A 19,586-nucleotide genomic window follows, 5' to 3' on the forward strand; every position below is an offset into this window, starting at 1 on the left:
TTTGGGAGTTCCCATTGTGGCTCAGTGGGTTATGAACCCTGGTATCCATGAGGTTGTGGGTTCAATTGCTGGCCTCCCTCAGTGGGTTAAGGATCCGGTGTTGCCATGAGCTGTGCTGTAGGCCAGCAGCTGCAGCTCCGATTTGACCCCTAGCCGAGAAACCTCCATATGCTGTGAGTGGGGCCATAAAAAGCAAAGGCAAAAACAAAAGCAAAAAGAACAGCAACAAAAACAAAACAAAACAGTAATCTTTTGAGGTCCTGACTATCTGGTCTTTTTTTTTTTTTTTTTTTTGCCTTTTTGCCTTTTCTAGGGCTGCTTCCCATGGTATAGGGAAGTTCCCAGGCTAGGGGTCAAATCGGAGCTGTAGCGGCCAGCCTACATCACAGCCACAGCAACGCAGGATCCAAGCCTCCTCTGCGACCTACACCACAGCTCAGGGCAACACCGATCCTTAACTCACTGAGTGAGGCCAGGGATTGAACCCTCAACCTCATGGTTCCTAGTCAGATCCGTTAACCACTGAGCCACGACGGGAACGACCGGACTATCTGGTCTTTGTGGCAGAAGTTCCTGTATATTCTGGCTTCTCCCTTCCCTCTTCAGTCCCTCCGAGCCGTCTGAGAGTCCTCTCTCTCTTGTAGTCCTCAGAAAATCCACCGCATAAACCCTGTTAACTTTTAGGTGCATTTCTCTTCACTTGACACCCCAGGGATAGCACTGAGCTCCTCTGCGGTCACTCCGCACCCTCGCCCTCGGCCTCAGGCAACCACTACTCTCCCTTCTGTCTCCATGGATTTGCCAGCTCTGGAAATTTTGTATAGACACACATAACACATAGGATGTTTGGTGGCTGGCTTCTTTCAGTAGCCTTTATTTTTTTTTTATGTTCAGGAAAAGACTTAATTCCTCATTGGTTTCCCCTGTATGAGAATGCTACGGTATACAATTGGGCCAGGTGAAGCAGCATTTGAAATTGTAGCAAATTCATTGTTGACTTGAAGTTGAAGGATTTGGGACCCTGCAGCAGGGGGACACAGTCACTGCAAGGAAAGCTAGCTTTGCACTTGACCTGGGTGACAGCTGCCTCTCCTCCTCTTAGGAACCCATCACTGACTCTGTTCTTAGGGAATGGGGTGGAAGAGTCATCACTGTGAATTAAGGTCTAAGCTCTAACCCTGTGGTAGGGACTAAGAGGAGACCTGCGCCAATACTCTCCAAACGCCAAGAAGCCATTGTCCACATTTTGCAGGGAAGGAAACCAAGACTGAGAGATTTTAACTGAGAAGTTAAAAACCACTTGTCCAAGATCACATGATTAGTAAATGTCAGGTGGAATCTAGTTCTTTTAGACTTCAGAGCCTGTTTTTTTTAATCCGAAAGCTGCAGTGTCTCTCACTAATGAGAAGCTGGAAAAACAAAACTAGCTATGGATACCAAAAAAAAAAAAAAAAAAAAACCACACACAAAAAACACAGCTGCTTGCAGCCATGCAGGGCAGGCAGGGGCACTCTGCTCCCGTGGCTGCCCCTGTGCCCTCACAGAGCCGCTCCTGTGCCTCTCTGCCCCAGAGAGATTTCTCTTCACGGTGGTCAGCCGGTGCTGTTATAGTCTGGTTACTGCTGTTATAGATGGTCTGGTTACCCTATCCAAGAAATCAGAGGAATGTGACATTTTAAGAATGAGTTCTGGAGTTCCCGCTGTGGCACAGTGGGTTAAGAATCTGACTGCAGCAACTCGAATCGCTGCAGAGGCGTGGGTTCAATCCCTGGCCCGGCACAGTGGGTTAAAGATCCAGTGTTGCTGTCACTGTGGTGTAGGTCGCAGCTGCAGCTCAGATTCAGTCCCTAGCCCGGGAGCTGCAGGTGTGGCCATAAAATTTTTAAAAATTAAAAAAAAAAATAAAGATTGAGTTCCATCTAGAAAGTTCTGTTTCCTTGAAGGTAAAGATTAATTACCTGGAAAATTTGTTTATTTCAACAGCTCATTGCAGGATAAGGTAGATATATGTTCACAAGCCAAGTTGTGTTTTTGGTCACAAGATGGTGAATCTTTTTTTTTGGGGGGGGTATAGTTGATTTACAATGTTGTATTAGCTACAGGTGTACAGCAAAGTGAATCAGTCATACATGCATATATATCCATCCTTCTTTTCCCATAGAGGTTTTTACAGAACGTTGAGTAGACCTCCCTGTGCTGTCCAGTAGGTCCTTGTTGGTTAATAAGCTGGTGCATGTTAAAATGTCCTGCATTAATCTCTTATCTTGGTGAAAGAAATTATCGGATTGGGTTATAAAAATATTCCCAAAGAAACTGATGTGCCATTGCTTTTCTTTTGTGAATGTGTTCCCTATTCAATGGGGACCGTTCCCACAGCTAAGAACAAACTTCCCAACTTGCCTGTCTTCATGGAAAAATCCTCCTCGTGTCCTGAAATCCTCCCAGCCAGCTCCACTCAAAACAACAAATAATGGCCTGTCTTACAGCCCCCTGCAAACATTTACAGATGAGGAGATGATGATAAAGAACACAGGTGAGTAAACTCAGTGTCACCAGTGTTCCATAGCTTTTTTGTTTTTTGTTTTTTTGCTCTTTAGAGCAGAAGGTGCGGGTATGGGAGTTCCCAGGCTAGAGGTCAGATCAGAGCTACAGCTGCCGGTCTACACCACAGCCATAGCAACTTGGGATCTGAGCCGCGTCTCCGACCTACACCCCTACACCCGCAGCTCATGGCAACGCTGGATCCTTAACCTACTGAGCGAGGCCAGGGATCCAATCTCCATCCTCATGGATCCTAGTCAGGTTCACCTCTGCTGAGCCACAACGGGAACTCCATGAATGGAATTTTTAATGTTAATTAAAAAAATTTTTTTTAATATTTTTTGGAAAAAGTTAATACTAAAGACTAATCACTTGTTTTTTTCTTTTTTTCCCCCTACAGTTAAAAAATTTGCCCAGGAACAAATTGCTCCTTTGGTTTCAAAAATGGATGAAAATTCAAAAATGGAAAAATCAGTCATAGAAGGATTATTTCAACAAGGGGTATGTAATTAACGATTCTTCCAATTTTGAACTTTGTAAAATACCTTCCAGCATTAAAAAGTATGCATGCTTTTAACTTTAGGAATTGTAGTCATAGCGTAACTCATTCTTCATTTCCTGGTCAGAATGAGCTGTGTTCTCTTTGAGATCTTAGTTTAAAACTTTTAATTGAATGAACATTTTTGGTTAGAAATACTGTATGTTTTAGGTTAAAGTTTAGAAGCAAAAAGTGATTTCTTTGGACCCGTGGTTGTCAGTTGGGAGCTATTTTGTCCCCCAAAGGACACTGGGCAATGTTTGGAGACACTGGTTGTGTGTCACAACTGGATGTGCTACTGGCATCTAGTGAGACAGAGGCTGGGGACGCAGCTAAACATCCTACAGTGCACAGGACAGCCCGCCCAGACACACAGGTGCCAGCTTAGGAATGCCAAGGTTCAGAGCCCTGCCTTAGTACACTGCATATCTACCTGAACCCCTGTGTATGTGGAAAACTTAGAACCAAGAGCTGGTATTTGATTCCTACATTCACCAGGGCAACCAGTTTCCAACTTTTCAAGTCCCATAGTCCTTTAGTGGAAGCACAACACAGATAAAAGTAGAAGTGTCCCGGCTGTGGATAGAGGGAGAGGTTATCGGCATAGGAGCTCCAAGGAGAACATTTCAAAATCATGGCACTCTTCATCTCTCCCTTCTCTGTGAGCGTGAGGTGACATTCATTTTTTATTTTGAATACGAAGGCTATCCCAGAACTAAGAGCTCCTGCTCAGAGCCTCTGGCTGAAACTTGTCCTGTTATCCTGTTTGAAAATTAGCTTTTCCACTTTGCTGTTTTAAAGAGACCAGCTTTTTTTTTTTTTCTTTTTCTTTTGTACCATGTATAGTAGCATTTTTCCAACTTTTTTTTAGCAGTGAAACTTTTGGAAAAATGGAATCTTACCTGGAGCCTCAGTGGGTCATAGAGCATCTGTGAGCTCACTTCTCAGCCAGGTTTCATCTTCATTGTTTGCAGAACCTCCAGGCTTCCCTGGGAGATCTTGGGGTCCCAGGGTTGGGACATCCTTGTCCCCAGGAGGTAGTTCTTGGAGGCAGGGGTACCCAAAGCTGTAGTTGCCTCCAGCTCCATGATCTGCCCCTGCTGGAATGGCACATCCTCTGGAGAGTCTGCCTCATTGCACGCCCTGCCCAGCCATTCTCGGCCTCGTGTGTCCCAGCTCTGCAGAGGTCATCTGCCATAGTAGCTAACAGGTGTTTCCAGTGGAGGAGAAATTGGTGACCTTTTTAGAGAAGCAGTGTCTCTGGCAGCTGTGAAGATATGGTCAGTTGTCATCCTGCCCTCCGCAGTCTTCAAGTGCACCCCAGTCTTTGAATGATTCCTTGCAGAGCATCGGTTCTGGTTTTCTCTACGTTTCTGTCCTCCATGTGCTTCTGACCTCCTATCCATCAGCTTAAAACAGGCTGCAGCATGATGTGATTGCACAGTGCCTGGAGAGAATAGAAAGCAGCATTACCCTTTTCTCTTTTCTTTTTGTCTTTTTAGGACTGCACCCGTGGCATATGGCAGTTCCCAGGCTAGGGGTCAAGTTGGAGCTACGGCTGCTGCCCTTGCCACAGCCACAGGAACACCGTATCCGAGCCACATCTGCGATCTACACCTCAGTTCACAGCCACACCAGATCCTTAACCCATCATGCTGGGCCTGGGGACGGAACCCACATCCTCATGATACTCGTTGGCTTCTAAACCCACTGAGCCCCAACAGGAACTCTCGGCATTACCCTTTTATCTGTTAACAGCTTTAGGTCATGAATTACATGTGTACACGTTCCCTTTCTGAAATGGGGGCATTTAAAAATGGACTTGGAATTCCTACTGTGGCACAGTGGCTTAGGATCCAGTGTTGCTGCAGCTGTGGCTCAGATTCAGATTTTGGCCTGGGAACTTCCATGTGCCACAGGTGTGTCAGAAAAGGGGGGTGAGGGGAAAGGAGTATTGTGGACATTTCATGTTCTAGACTTAGGACTAGTTACTGAATGGTCAGGCAGTTATTGACCAGCATTTGGTACTGGGGCCTTGTCTAAGAAATACTGCCAGTGTGGTCTGAGGAGCATCTGAACTTGCTAAAGTGGCCCAGAAGGCATGGTCATTCAGTTAGTATCTCTGCTGAAAGAGTCCAGGTGGTAGGGCCTGACCCACAGAGATTTTGCCAAATCAAACTCTAGACATTCCACTCCTTCCTGCAGTTTCCCTATTATATAGTTTCTCATTATTCCATTCTATTATCCTTATATCCAAAGCATTTTACCTCTCTTTTTCTTTTTTTTTTTTTTTTTTTTGTCTTCTGTCTTTTTCAGGGCTGCACCTGCAGCATATGGAGGTTCCCTGGCTAGGGGTCGAATTGGAGCTACAGCTGCCAGCCTACACCACAGCCACAGCCACGCCAGATCCCAACCTCGTCTGTGGCCTACACCACAGCTCATGGCAATGCTGGATCGTTAACCCACTGAGCAAGGCCTCATGGTTCGGATTTGTTAACCACTGAGCCATGATGGGAATGCCCTCCTATTTTTATTTTTTGATCCCAAAAGGAAACAAATGATAGTTCTGGCATGTGATTTTATCCTTGTCAAATATATTTAGTTTTTGTTATAGATTTTTGGGTTGTTGTTCTTTATAACAGAGTAATTTATTTATAACAAATTAAAATAAGATACGCATGTAGAATTTAAAAATTAAGAACTTAGGTGGTTACAAATTATTTTTGAACTTGCTCTTGCAAGGAATTTTCCCATATAAAAATAGCTTTCTTAACCTACGTTTCCTTGTCTTTCCTTTAGTTGATGGGTATTGAAACTGAACCAAAATATGGAGGAACAGGAGCTTCATTTTTTTCCTCTGTCCTGGTGATAGAGGAATTAGCCAAGGTTGATGCATCTGTGGCTCTGGTATGTGACCTCCAGAACACAATAATTAACTATCTGATTGGGAGCTTTGGAACAGAAGCACAGAAGGCTACCTATTTGACTAAGCTAGCTACGGAACAAGTAAGTTGAAATGAATTGTTGGAATGGAGCTGATCTTTTTAAAATTTAGATATTTTCAGGAGAAAAGCAGCTACAATGTTGGCTTTTTTAATCCAAGACCACAACACAGCACCATTAATTACTCAACAAATTAAAGCTACTAGAAAAATACACTCTGCCTCTCATTGGCCACTTGGAAATGTAGAGAATCATCTTTGGACAATAAAATGATTTCTTTTTTGGTCCCAGTTATATTGTCTAATGCCTTTGTTGGTGGTTTCATTTACACGGAGATGTCTTTCTACTGCAGTTATGAAAACCAGTTTAATTAAACTTAACATCGAATATGTGTGCTTAGACTCTTTAATCTGCCTTTGACAAATAGTAGGGTATATTTTGCAAAATCGTGCTGTCTATTAATATTTGGGTAGCTACAGGCTTTTAGAAGTAGCGCCAAGTTTGATTTTCAGATACTTGTTTTGCTGTATTTTGTACGCAGAGTATACATATAGGTATTAATTTGGAATTTTTTCCTTGCATCTGTAGTTAGGAAGTTTCTGCCTCTCGGAGCCTTCAGCAGGTAGCGATTCATTCTCTTTGAAGACCAGAGCTGACAAAGATGGAGATTATTATGTCATCAACGGCTCAAAGATGTGGATCACCAGTGCTGAGGATGCTGGGCTCTTCCTGGTGATGGCAAATGTAGACCCTGCCCTTGTAAGTTTGGAAACGGTGTGGCTCCCCTTTCCCCCCAAACCTTTTCTCTTCATTTCTTTTTCCTCTTTAGGACGTGGTCTTGAATTCTTCATTTTTCTCAGTACTTAATAGGTTAGACAAGTCACATCTTTTCATCCTATTTACTAATTTCTTAAAATAACTATGGCAGTTAAAAGTAATTAATACTCCTTACATAGAGGATCATTAATCTCCTAATCTGTTAGATAGGGAGTTAATCTTGAATTTTATAGAGTTTCAGATTTTCTTTCTTTTTTTTTCTTTTTTTTTTTTGTCTTTTTGCTATTTCTTGGGCCGCTCCCGCGGCATATGGAGGTTCCCAGGCTACGGGTTGAATCGGAGCTGTAGCCACTGGCCTACGCCAGAGCCACAGCAACGCAGGATCCGAGCCGCATCTGCAACCTACACCACAGCTCACGGCAACGCCGGATCGTTAACCCACTGAGCAAGACCAGGGACCGAACCCGCAACCTCATGGTTCCTAGTCGGATGCGTTAACCACTGCGCCACGACGGGAACTCCCAGATTTTCTTTTTAAGAATGAAATTTTTTTTGTTTGTTTGTCTTTTTTTTTTTTAGGGCTGCATCAGAGACATATGGAGGTTCCCAGGCTAGGGGTCGAATCGGAGCTGTAGCCACCGGCCTACGCCAGAGCCACAGCAACGCGGGATCCAAGGCGCGTCTGCAACCTACACCACAGCTCACGGCAACGCCGGATCCTTAATCCACTGAGCAAGGCCAGGGATCAAACCCGCAACCTCATGATTTCTAGTTGGATTTGTTTCCTCTGCGCCACGACGGGAACTCCTAAGAATGAATTTAAGTACCTATTTAGTACATTTATTTTTAAGAATGTTTCATTCATTTGGAAAATAGACATAGCATAAAATGGGTAACCAACAAGGCCCTCTGTACAGCACAGAGAACTCTGCTCAATACTCTGTAATAACCTATGTGGGGAAAGGATCTGAAGAAGACTGGCAGTATGTATACCTGAATCACTTCGCTCTCTACTTGAAACTGACCCACATTATAAATAAACTATATGCCAATGTGAAATAAAAATTATATTAACAAAAGAAAGTAGGCACATAACAACATGATAAAGATAACTTGTCTTTTCTCTGATGTAATATTTAATTGAATTAAATTTTGAAACTGTAATAAAATTAAACTTTAAATGTGGAATTCACCATGTGTCACTTTAGTGTCACTTAATAAATTTTGATAGCCACAGTGGTTTCTGGAAAAGTAAAATTAATAAAGTTCTTGATTTTGAAACTAATGCCCTGTCTTCATCCTGGTTTCATGATACACATGTTGCAATTCTGAGTCCATCAGTATTTTCTGCTAAAGTCTGCTTTTAGTTTTCTGTTTACTTTGAATTCTTTGGAAACAAGGGATTTTATCAGCCCAAGTGGTGACAGTATTTTAAATCTTCATTTCAGGGGTATAAAGGAATTACCTGCTTCTTGGTAGATCGTGATACCGAGGGCCTCCGTGTAGGGAAACCGGAGAACAAATTGGGAATCAGAGCTTCTTCTACCTGCCCGGTAACATTTGAAAATGCCAAGGTGGGTATCTAAGAATTTCTAGGAAAAGACTGCTGTGGAATAAGCTTTGCCTGGAACCATAGACATGTGAGAAAGGAAAGGTGTCAGAACATTAGGCCAAGTGCTTTTTCCCTCATACAGGAGAGACCTTTGCAAAACTCTTGTTGAACAGTGTTCTTAGGTCAGGTGCTGCACCACATGTACTTTACACAAGAGCTTAGGCCGAGGGTGAGAACCTGTCTGCCCAGCAGCTGGCCTCGAGAGCCAACCCAAGAGGGCATCTCCCTTGTACCTTATACCCTGATACCCCCGTGCACCAAACCTGCCTTCGGAGGAGGATGAATGGGGCCAAGGCCACAAGATGGGGATATTGCTCAATGAGAGCGGAGGACAACCAGGCAGCACCCTCAGTTTCGAGTTGAGCCACTACTAGAGTCCTTGGGCGTTAGAACTTCACGTGGGCAGGACAGGATACAATGGATTGTCCACCCCTCATCAGAACGTGAACTCCTCGCTCATTGGTGATGGTGTGTGTGCTCACGGGGTGTCCTTATGGGTATCGTGGGAGCCTCACCACTTCACCCCAGCCGTCTTCCTCCTAATTTCCCTCTTCTTTCTTCAAGCTGCCCACTCTCTCTCCTAACCACCCGTATAAGAAGCTAAGTGTGGTTTTTTTCTATTATTCCTAGTCTAGATTTTTTTTCAAGTATGAGGAAACAGTTTTTCTTCTCGCCTTGTGTTTCTTGTGTACACATGCGTGTATACACATGCACACACATACACCCCTCAGTTGATTTTTGCGGTGAAACTAGTCTCAACAGAAGAAAGCTCTGCTTTAGCAAGTACTTATATGTTTTCTGTAGTTCCTACTATTTTATCTTACATGATAGCACACAGATAAGAGTTAAGGGAAAAACTGTCATTCACTTATGTCAGTGATTAATTATATGAGATTGCATTTTTCTAAATTCGGCACATGTCTGTGCTGGGCTCTGGAGGAAGCAGTAGTGAACATCCAGGACTTGAGTCCCGTTCTTCTGAGAGCGTGTGGGAGACAGTTTAGAGGGAGACACAGACACAGCAGACAGGTTCCTTGGAGTGTGGCCAGAACCGTGTTAGAGTACTGTCACACTCAGTGGGGGTATACGTGCATTTAAAAATATATGGAGTTCCCGTGGTGGCGCAGTGGTTAACGAATCTGACTAGGAACCATGAGATTGCGGGTTCGGTCCCTGCCCTTGCTCAGTGGGTTAACGATCCGGCGTTGCCGTGAGCTGTGGTGTAGGTTGCAGACGCGGCTCGGATCCCGCGTTGCTGTGGCTCTGGCGTAGGCTGGCAGCTACAGCTCCGATTGGACCCCTAGCCTGGGAACCTCCATATGCCGCGGGAGCGGCCCAAGAAATAGCAAAAAGACAAAAAAAAAAGAAAAACAGATTTTATAAAAATAAATAAATAAATAAATAAAAATATACAAGCAGCAGCGCCCGTTGTGGTCCAGCGGGTTACGAACCTAACTGGAATCCATGAGGATGCAGCATAAGGTCTCGGTTCGATCCCTGGCTCCGCTTACTGGGTTAAGGATCTGGTGTTGCCGTGAGCTGTGGTGTAGGTCACAGATGCGACTCAGAACCTGCATTGCTACGGCTGTGGTGTAGGCTGGCAGCTGCAGCTCCGATTTGACCCCTAGCCTGGGAACCTCCATATGCCACACGTGCGGCCCTAGAAAAGACCCGTATATGTATACAATCAAAGTTAACATATGTCTAATGAAATCGAGCAGTAACTATATATTCTTTTTTTAGGTTCCAGAAGCCAATATCGTGGGACAGATTGGACATGGCTATAAGTACGCCATACAGAGTCTTAATAAAGGTAGAATAGGAATTGCGGCACAGGTTAGTCAGATTTTAGCACTGTTAACTTGACTCTTCCACACACTGTTGATTAAAATGTAGAAAGAAAACAAGGCAGTGCAGTCGGTGAGTGTGTGACTGTGCACAAGCTTGTGACACAAGATGGCGCCCTTCCCTTCCGTGAGGGTTGCTGTAGAATTTCTCCCTGTCAGTTACACAGTCCTGAGAACCAAACAGTGGCTTAGTGGTAACAGTTTTTCTGCTTCCAGAACATGAAAGTATTATCTAATACCTGGAACAGTAACTTCTGAAATAAATTACAAATTAAAGATGGTGTTTTTTTTTTTTCAATTGAGCTATTCAAAGCATGCAATTCATTCTTTTTAAAATTAAGAATAATATTCTACTGTGTAGTAAGAGTAAATAAAGATATTGAAAGATTTATTGCTTAGGGTTTTGTATGTGAAAATCAGGCAGTTTTTTTGGTGTGGTACTTGAAATAAAATGGCAATTAAGCAGATTCATAAGATGAGAACTATTCAATTTTTTTTTTCCAAATCTGCCTTTTATATAGCATATTAAATTTTTCTGTTAGGTGATATCAGTTATTTTCTAGCTTAAAAAATGAATAAAGTCTTTGGTTTTATTATGAATTATATTATTTTTGTAAAATGTATTTCTAATTGATGAGTATCCAAAATTCAAAAACCTAGAGCGTTTAAATTTTGAAGGTGTTAAATTTTAGCTCTCGGGACAGTTAAATTGTACTTTTACTCTAAATTTTTTTCCCACTGCTATTAATTTGCTAACAAAATATTCTTAGATCAGAATTTCACCCATGTTTTCCACAAAGCTAGCTAATGGGTCAATAAAGAGAACTGGCCTATGTGTTCTTTTTAAAGTTTTTCTGTGATTCAACTTCAATGGATATGACATGAAAAACTACAGGACTAGATCTCCTTGTTCCCAGACATATAAAATACAGATGTCTGGCAGTAAAATACACAGTTTTGGTTTTAGTCGAATCACTCCAAGTTATCTTATAACCTTATTAAAATTTAAGGTCAGGAAAAAAGGAGGGAAAAAAGTTAAGGTCTGGCGTTAATATTTTTTTTTTTAATACCTGAGATGCCTTTAAGAGAAAGGAACACATATGAAAGTGAACTGACGGCATCCATCCTCAATCCTCTGTAGTTGAAAAGAATTTACTTCTTCAGTATTTAGAGTGAAAACTTGTTACAGGGGTGGAACAGTCTATTTTGATTGACAACCGATGACAATTTTCACGTCAATAGACACAATTGTTAACATACTATAAACTTCAGTTATCAGGGAATATGGGGACCTCATCTTCTCTCATAGCCAAAGGCGCAGTTAGTCTTGGGGGTTCTTGTCGTGGTGCAGCGGAAACGAATCCAACTCGTATCCATGAGGATGTGGGTTGATCCCTGGCCTCGCGCAGTGGGTTCGGGGTCCAGCGTTGCGGTAAGCTGTGGTGTAGATCACAGACACAGCTCGGATCTGATGTTGCTGTGGCTGTGGTATAGGCCAGCAGCTGCAGCTCCAATTCGACCCCTAGCCTGAGGACTTCTATACACTGCAGGTGTGGCCCTAAAAAGCAAAAAAAAAAAAAAAAAGTTTGCAGAGAGTTCCTGCTTCAATTAATTTACTTTTTTACTTTTCTGTGTTCTGTTTTGTTTTGGTCCTTTCATTTCTAGCATAATTTTCTATTCTCCAGAAGGTTCAAAATAAAAAGCTAAAGGAAAATTTGAATGAACACTAATGAAATATTGATAGGCTTGTGGGCATTTCCCCCTCAAAGCTTTAACTATTGATTTTTTTTTTTCCCTTTTTCTAAAACCTACATGGTTTGACATAATTAGATAGTGATTTAATAGCTACCTAATGTTGAAATCTAGAGGCAATTTCTAAGCTTGGATCATTCAGTAGATACGGAGATTGGTTAGCAATGAGACAGTCCAGCTAAAGTTGTCACCACATCCTTATTTGCTCTTCAAATGTATAAATTGATGTTTTTTTTTTTACCAGCTGTTCTGTGTCAGTTGTCCTCAACTCTAGCTGTACGATAAATCATTAAGGAGTTTTTAGAATGCTGTTTAAGCCAGGTACCCCCAAGCCCAAGGTTTACATTTAGCCCCCTCCATTGGAAAAAAATTTTTTTTAAGCACTGCACCTGCATATGCAGGTTCCCAGGCTAGGGGCTGAATCAGAGCTATAGCTGCCGGCCTACACTACAACCATAGCAACATGGGATCCGAGCTGTGTCTGCAACCTATACCACAGCTCACAGCAACACGGGATCCTGAACCTGCTGAGCGAGGCCAGGTGTGGAACCCTTGTCCTCATGGATGCTAGTCAGGTTCATTAACTACTGAGCCATGATGGGAACTCCACTGGTATTTTTTGATTAAGTTCCCCGAGATGATTCTCATGTGCTGCCAGGGTTGAGAAACACTGTTCTTTTATGTTCTCTTGCCCTTATTAACCATGATCATATACAAAAGAGACAGGAAGGAGTTCCCACTGTGGCTCAGCAGGTTACTAACCCGGCTAATATCCATGAGGATGTGGGTTCGATCCCTGGGCCCGCTCAGTGGGTTAAGGATCCAGCGTTGCCTTGAGCTGTGGTGTAGGTCACAGATGAGTCTCGGACCTGGTGGTGTTGTGGCTGTGGCGCAGGCTGACAGTGCAGCTCCAATTCTACACCTAGCCTGGGAACTCCCACATGCAGCAGGTGCAGCCCTAAAAAAAAAAAAAAAAAAAAAAAAAAGAAGGGAAGGAAGCTAGAAAGTTCCTCACTTGACTTTCAGAAGGACTAGAGGGGGCTACTCTATGGTCCTTGAGGCCAGTGCTGAGCAGAATTTTTGAGGCTTACTTTGTGCACAGAGAATCAAGCTTAAAGGAGACGAGTCCTGAAAAGGTGTCTGAGCACAGCCAGGCTGGGATTTAGCCCTGGGCTGGACTCGAATATACTCCCCTTCACAGGAAGTTGCTCAGACGCTCTCCCAGTTTCCAGAAGTTAAGTTCTATAAATGCAGTGGGCGAAGGTCATTAACCTACATCTCACCGTCATGGTAGCTCTAGTTCTTTCTCTCCCCCACCCCCTGCTTTTCGATTTTCCTGTAAAAAGAAGTTACAGCTTGCATAATTAAAAGCATAAACTCATAACAAAATAAGAAATTCCAATTTTTTTTTTTCTAACAGATGCTGGGACTGGCTCAAGGATGTTTTGACCTCACTATTCCATACCTTAAAGAAAGGGTACAATTTGGAAAGAGAATATTCGATTTTCAGGTATGTATTATGAACGTCCTTCTACTGTGCTGTAGTTTCCTGTCTTCCCCTTAACAAAGAGCTTTGTTATAAAGCTGCTGCTGGAATTCTCTTGGGGATTTTTATTGATTTCTTTATTTTTGGCCACATCATGCAGTGGCTGGATGTGGGATCTCAGTTCCCAGACCAGGGATTGGACCTGGGCTTCAGCAGTGAAAGCGCCAAGTCCTAACCACTAGACCTCAGGAACTCCCCACCTCAGGGATTTTAACGGGAGAGGCATCGGGGAGGAAGGAATAGGTGTCAGTGTGTGTACTTGCGGCGGCCTTGCCCTTCTCCAAGGGCAGAACTGTTGCCCCTGAGGCCTGGCTGTGGCCTGACTGGGGATATCTTAGTGAACACTTGGGAGCTGACTCCTCACTGCTTCCAAGTTCCAGGGCACGGGGTCTGTAGTCAGACTCCCCTGGTTCTGATCCTGGTCCCTTGTCATACTACCTGTAGTCCTTGAGCTAAAGTTACCTCGCCTCTTCAAGCCTCAGCTGCCTCTCTCGTAAAATAAAAATAACACAATGGGTGTTCCCATTGTGGCTCAGTGGGTTACGAACCCCACTGAGGATGCAGGTTTGATCCCTGGCCTTGCTCAGTGGGTCAAGGATCCGGTGTTGCTGTGAGCCGTGGTGTAGGTCTCAGACTCGGCTTGGATCTGGCGTTGCTGGGCCTGTGGTGCAGGCTGGCAGCTGCAGCTCTGATTAGACCCCTAGTCTGGGAACTTCCACATGCTGCGCATACGGCCCTAAGAAAAAGAAAGCAAAATAATAATAATAATAATACTATGAGGGTACCCTCATGGATACTAGTCGGGGTCTTAACCAGCTGAGCCACAAGGGGAACTCCTGTGTGAAGCTTTGATGAAATAATTTTCTCTAACTACTTTATCTCATTAGAGTGATTTTCGGGGGTTTTTTGGTTTGTTTTTGTCTTTTTGCCTTTTCTAGGGCCGCTCCCATGGCATATGGAAGTTCCCAGGCCAGGGGTTTAATCGGAGTTGTAGCCGCCAGCCTACACCACAGCCATAGCAACTCGGGATCCGAGCTACCTCTGCGACCTACACCACAGCTCAGGGCAACACCAGATCCTTAACCTACTGAGCGAGGCCAGGGATCGAACCCGCAACCTCATGGTTCCTAGTCGGATTCGTTAACCACTGAGCCATGACAGGAACTCCTGATTTGTTTTTTGCTTTGCGTGTGATCATTTTTTATTCACATAGCTTTATCCAGCATATTGTCCTGCCTGTGTTCACAGGAGTAGTTCGGGGCCCTGTATTCAGTGATGGTGAGTTCTCGTGGGGCAAGAAACCTTCGCTTTTCTGCCTCTCCTGGTGCCTCATACAGTGATGGGGCAAGAGAACGTAGATGGCTACTTTTAGTTCGATTGAACTGAATGTACTTTTAAAAAATAATTGGAATCTCTACATTCCACATAACAAACAATTTCTTGAACAGTGATATTCCATTTTAGACATAAATAAATTGGAGTTCCCATGTGGCCCAGTGGGTTAAGGAGCACATGGACACTGCAGTGGCTTGGGTCACTGCCGTGGCGTGGGTTTGATCCCTGGCCTGGGAACTCTTGAATGTCATAGGCACGACCAAAAAAAAAAAAAAAAAAAGTTCAAATTTTTGCTTTGCTAGGATTTAGTTTAAGCTCAATTTTGATCATGAAAGGAATTAATAATTATTAAAAATAACAGTCAAGTTTTTAAACCTAATTTTTTAAATCTTGGAAGTTGTAAGCAATGACATGAACTTTGAAAATTTTTGAAAGAATAATACATGTAGTGGCTTATTTTAAGATTGCAGATTTTGGAGTTCCTGCCTTGGCACAGCCGAAACGAATCTGACTAGGAACCATGAGGTTGCGGGTTCGATCCCTGCCCTTGCTCAGTGGGTTAAAGGATCCAGCGTTGCCATGAGCTGTGGTGTAGGTCGCAGAGGTGGCTCGGATCTGGCGTGGCTGTGGCTGTGGTGTAGGCCAGCAGCTGTGGCTCTGAATAGACCCTTTGCCTGGAAACCTCCAGATGCCACAAGTGCGGCCAAAAAAAAAAAAAAGGCATTGCAGATTTTAAGCTATTTTTTTCAAAATGAGTGTGAGTTTTTTGTCAAGGGGGATGTTTTCAGTGTGTCAGTGTTCCTTATCCAGGCAGGCCTTTGACAATGAGCTGTGTTTCTGGATGTTGTCACTCTCTAACGCGGGCCTGAATGTTCCAGGGGCTCCAACACCAAGTGGCTCATACGGCCACCCAGCTAGAAGCTGCGAGACTGCTCACATACAACGCTGCTAGACTTCTAGAAGCTGGAAGGCCATTCATTAAGGAAGCATCTATGGCCAAATACTATGCATCAGAGGTAAGAAAAGAAAGAGGAAAGGTCATTTTTTTTAAAAGTTATTTACTTATTAACCTTTTCATTTAGTCGCATGCAGCCCTCCTGCCCCCACTCCCTTTGCACACCTCGCCCTAGTCCAAGCCCATTGGCCCTCGGACCCTTGAGCTTGATTTTCCCCTTGGAGACTCTCCACGTGTCTTCCTTGAGTTCTCAGCTAGGCTGTGACTTCCTTACCTGTCCCCCATCTAAGTCATGTCAGCCTATCCAGCAGACTCTTCTTTTGCCCCATATAATTTTTTAGTTGTCATGATTGCGGTTCAGTGTCTGTCTCTGAGTGACCAGAGGGACCAAAAGGGCAGTGACTGGCCACGCTCTCACCACTGCATACCCAGTAGCTGGCAGAGTAGGCATATTTGCTGAATAAATGATACCTGGCAACGAAATATGAGTCTAAACAAATATCCTAGGAGTTCCCATTGTGGCTCGACAGCCTAAGGACCTGACACAGTCTCTATGAGGATGCGGGTTCTATCTCTGGCCTCGCTCAGAGGGTTAAGGATCCAGTGTTGCTGCAAGCTGCGGCATAGGTCACAGATATGGCTCAGATCCAGTATTACTTGACTGTGACATAGGCTTGCAGCTGCAGCTCTGATTTGACCCCTAGCCTGGGAACTTCCAATATGCCTGGTACAGTTGTGAAAAACAAACCTTAAAACCCCTAAAGACCCAAATACCCCAGTTTTCTTAGGAAAATAAGAATTTTGTGAATTAATAGAACATTTTACAAAGATAGTGTCAAGAACGAGACTGAAGGGACATGGTAATTTATAAATCAACTTGAGCCCTTCCAATTGCCAATAACAGTGAATTCATGTGTTATTAAGAATATTCCACAAGTGCTTGTAATGCATAAGATATGAGGTTTTAATATGTGATTTGCTGCTTGTTTTTGGTAGGCTGCAATCCAAACAACTAATAAGTGTATTGAGTGGATGGGAGCAGTAGGCTACACCAAAGATTATCCTATGGAAAAGTATTTCCGAGACGCGAAGATTGGTAAATATTTTACATTTATTTTGTTTTATTTGACTCTGTAGGTGTTTTAGCTGGTGTATTTGTTTAGCTTTATTACGGGTACCTATAGGCAAAGGTAGTTGTAATCTTTCAGTTATTATGTTTATTGGCTCTCCTTTTCTTGTGGTTGCTTTCTCTCCCCCTACTTCTTCCTTCAAAAAAATAGATTTATATTTTTTTAAAACATTGCCTTTTTTTTTTTTTTTTTTGTCTCTTTAGGGTCACGGCATATGGAGGTTCCCAGGCTAGGGGTTGAATAGGAACTGCGGCTGCCGGCCTATCCCCCAGCCACAGCCACGCCAGATCCAAGCCGCATCTGCGACCTACTCCACAGCTCACAGCAACACCGGATCCTTAACCCAATGAGCAAGGCCAGGGATCGAACCTGCGACCTCATGGGTGCTAGTGAGATTCGTTTCCGCTGAGCCTCGACGGGAACTCCTCAGACTGCCTTTTTAAATGCCTCAAGGTTTTTAAAGGCCTTTCAGTAAAACCACAACAAAGTCTACTGTCTCAATTTTTCTTTTACTAGGAATGCTAATATTTTTGATTAGTTTAATGCCATTCTTTGAAGCACAGTTGTAATTTTAAAAGCTAAGTGCCTAACCAAGCCTCAGAATTCTGCTGCTCCACTGCAGGTAGGAAGATGAAAAAACAGCAGCTATGAAAGCTGCCCATTCCTAAGGAACCATCCAGGCTTGTGCATCAATAGTTTAGGAACAAAAAAATTCAGCTGTTTAGTACGGGTTCTGGAAATCTGTAAACCAAATGGAAAATTGTATCTCTTGGGCAAAATTACTTTGTCAGATATATTCCATATTTGGGGACACTGAAAGATGTCCCTGGTTACAGTTTTATAGTCAATGCAGAGGTGATGTTTGCAGAGCTGTTTGTTTATCATGTAGACTCAGCAATGGCTCCCCTCCTGATGGTTTTCCTTTTCTCTCCTTTGTTTAAGGTACAATATATGAAGGAACGTCCAACATACAGCTGAACACCATCGCAAAGAATGTCAGTAAGGAATACTGACAGCCTCAGGAGTAGAAACCCTCCTGGTGTCACTGGTGTGAAGTTTTCACTCTTGTGCCTTGTTGGGGGCCATAAAGCCCCATCTCATTTTCATCGAATGATTTTATTCAGGCCCTTAAATCTTGGATTTCAAGGTAGACCTTTTCTGTTTTCTCTTTCCAATCCACTTAAGTTAGGTACAGAAAATTATTTTTAAAATTTGGGAAGTGGAATTCTCTGGCAGCTCAGCAGGTTAAGGATCTCGCATTGTCACTGCTGTGGCTCAGGTCATTGCTGTGACGTGGGTTTGATCCCTGGCCCAGGAACTTCCTCATGCTGGAGGTGCAGTCTAAAACAAACAAAATTAAATTTTAAAAATAAAATAGAATAAAATTTGAGAAGAAATGCATCTCTATTTTCTGAAACTGTTTCTAACATTCTATATGCATTATCACTCTAGCTTCAGGATATATTGAAATTTCACAATTTCACTCTATTAGAATTTGGAAAAATAGACAAATAGTTCTTACAGACGGAGATGTTTTATATTTCTGTCACTGTGCATCAGAGAAACATTTTTGATAGTTGGCAAGTCCATAGACTATATAGATTCAACTCTAAGTTGTTAAACTAGGTAGAAACTGATAAAACTTTATTTAGGAAAAATCTCAACGTTTTAGTTCTAAATATCTGAGGATGCATGGAAAATGAGGAAACTATGACTCATTTATATACTTAAAGAAAACATTATATTTTAACAAAGGAAAGCAATATAATCTGTAATTACCATAATTGATCGGTTTAAAAGATGCATTTCATGATGGTTTCTGCAGATTATTTTAAAAACATGTCTCGGGAGTTCCCGTCGTGGCTCAGTGGTTAACGAATCTGACTAGGAACCATGAGGTTGCGGGTTCGGTCCCTGCCCTTGCTCAGTGGGTTAACGATTTGGCGTTGCCGTGAGTGGTGGTGTAGGTTGCAGACACAGCTCGGATCCCTCGTTGCTGTGGCTCTGGCGTAGGCCGGGGGCTACAGCTCCGATTCGACCCCTAGCCTGGGAACCTCCATATGCTGTGGGAGCGGCCCAAGAAATAGCAAAAAAAAAAAAAGACACACACAAAAAAAACATGTCTCCACATTAATTTGCAAGTAAAGTTTAAGTGATTTGGTTTATTTTTAAATTTTTTTTTAATTTCATTTTTTTGTCTTTTTGCCTTTTCTGGGGCTGCTCCCGCGGCACATGGAACTTCCCAGGCTAGGGGGTCTAATCGGAGCTGTAGCTGCCGGTCTACACCAGAGCCACAGCAACTCGGGATCCAAGCCGTGTCTGTGACCTCCACCACAGCTCACGGCAATGCCCGATCCTTAACCCACTGAGCAAGGTCAGGGATCGAACCTTCAACCTCATGGTTCCTAGTCAGATTTGTTAACCACTGCGCCACGACGGGAACTCCTAAGTGATTTGGTTTAATAATCAGAATACTCAATATTGCAGTACTCATTTCATCAACAATACAATTTCTTTCTGTATGTAAATCGAGTACTGTTTTCTCAAACTGAGTTATTGGGCTTTATTTTGGATGCTAATTCAGAAATTATATTTTGGTTCATTGATTAC

The 19,586-nt window shown here is 43.1% G+C and overlaps 1 protein-coding gene across 1 annotated transcript in view; it reads left to right on the forward strand.

The window, feature by feature from the left end:
- The window catches only part of ACADSB (acyl-CoA dehydrogenase short/branched chain), a 42,068-nt gene extending 23,691 nt beyond the window's left edge, over positions 1-18,377 (forward strand). Inside the window, exons 2-11 of the mRNA XM_047759390.1 lie at positions 2,377-2,533; positions 2,942-3,042; positions 5,879-6,085; positions 6,611-6,781; positions 8,248-8,373; positions 10,155-10,247; positions 13,431-13,520; positions 15,770-15,907; positions 16,843-16,942; positions 17,919-18,377. Of these exons, the coding sequence (XP_047615346.1) occupies positions 2,377-2,533; positions 2,942-3,042; positions 5,879-6,085; positions 6,611-6,781; positions 8,248-8,373; positions 10,155-10,247; positions 13,431-13,520; positions 15,770-15,907; positions 16,843-16,942; positions 17,919-17,989 (1,254 nt within the window). The 3' untranslated portion in view covers positions 17,990-18,377. The remainder of the gene's footprint in view (positions 1-2,376; positions 2,534-2,941; positions 3,043-5,878; positions 6,086-6,610; positions 6,782-8,247; positions 8,374-10,154; positions 10,248-13,430; positions 13,521-15,769; positions 15,908-16,842; positions 16,943-17,918) is intronic.
- The last annotated feature ends 1,209 nt before the right edge of the window (positions 18,378-19,586 follow it).

This window comes from Phacochoerus africanus, chromosome 15 (assembly GCF_016906955.1).
Source record: "Phacochoerus africanus isolate WHEZ1 chromosome 15, ROS_Pafr_v1, whole genome shotgun sequence".
NCBI lineage: Eukaryota > Metazoa > Chordata > Mammalia > Artiodactyla > Suidae > Phacochoerus > Phacochoerus africanus.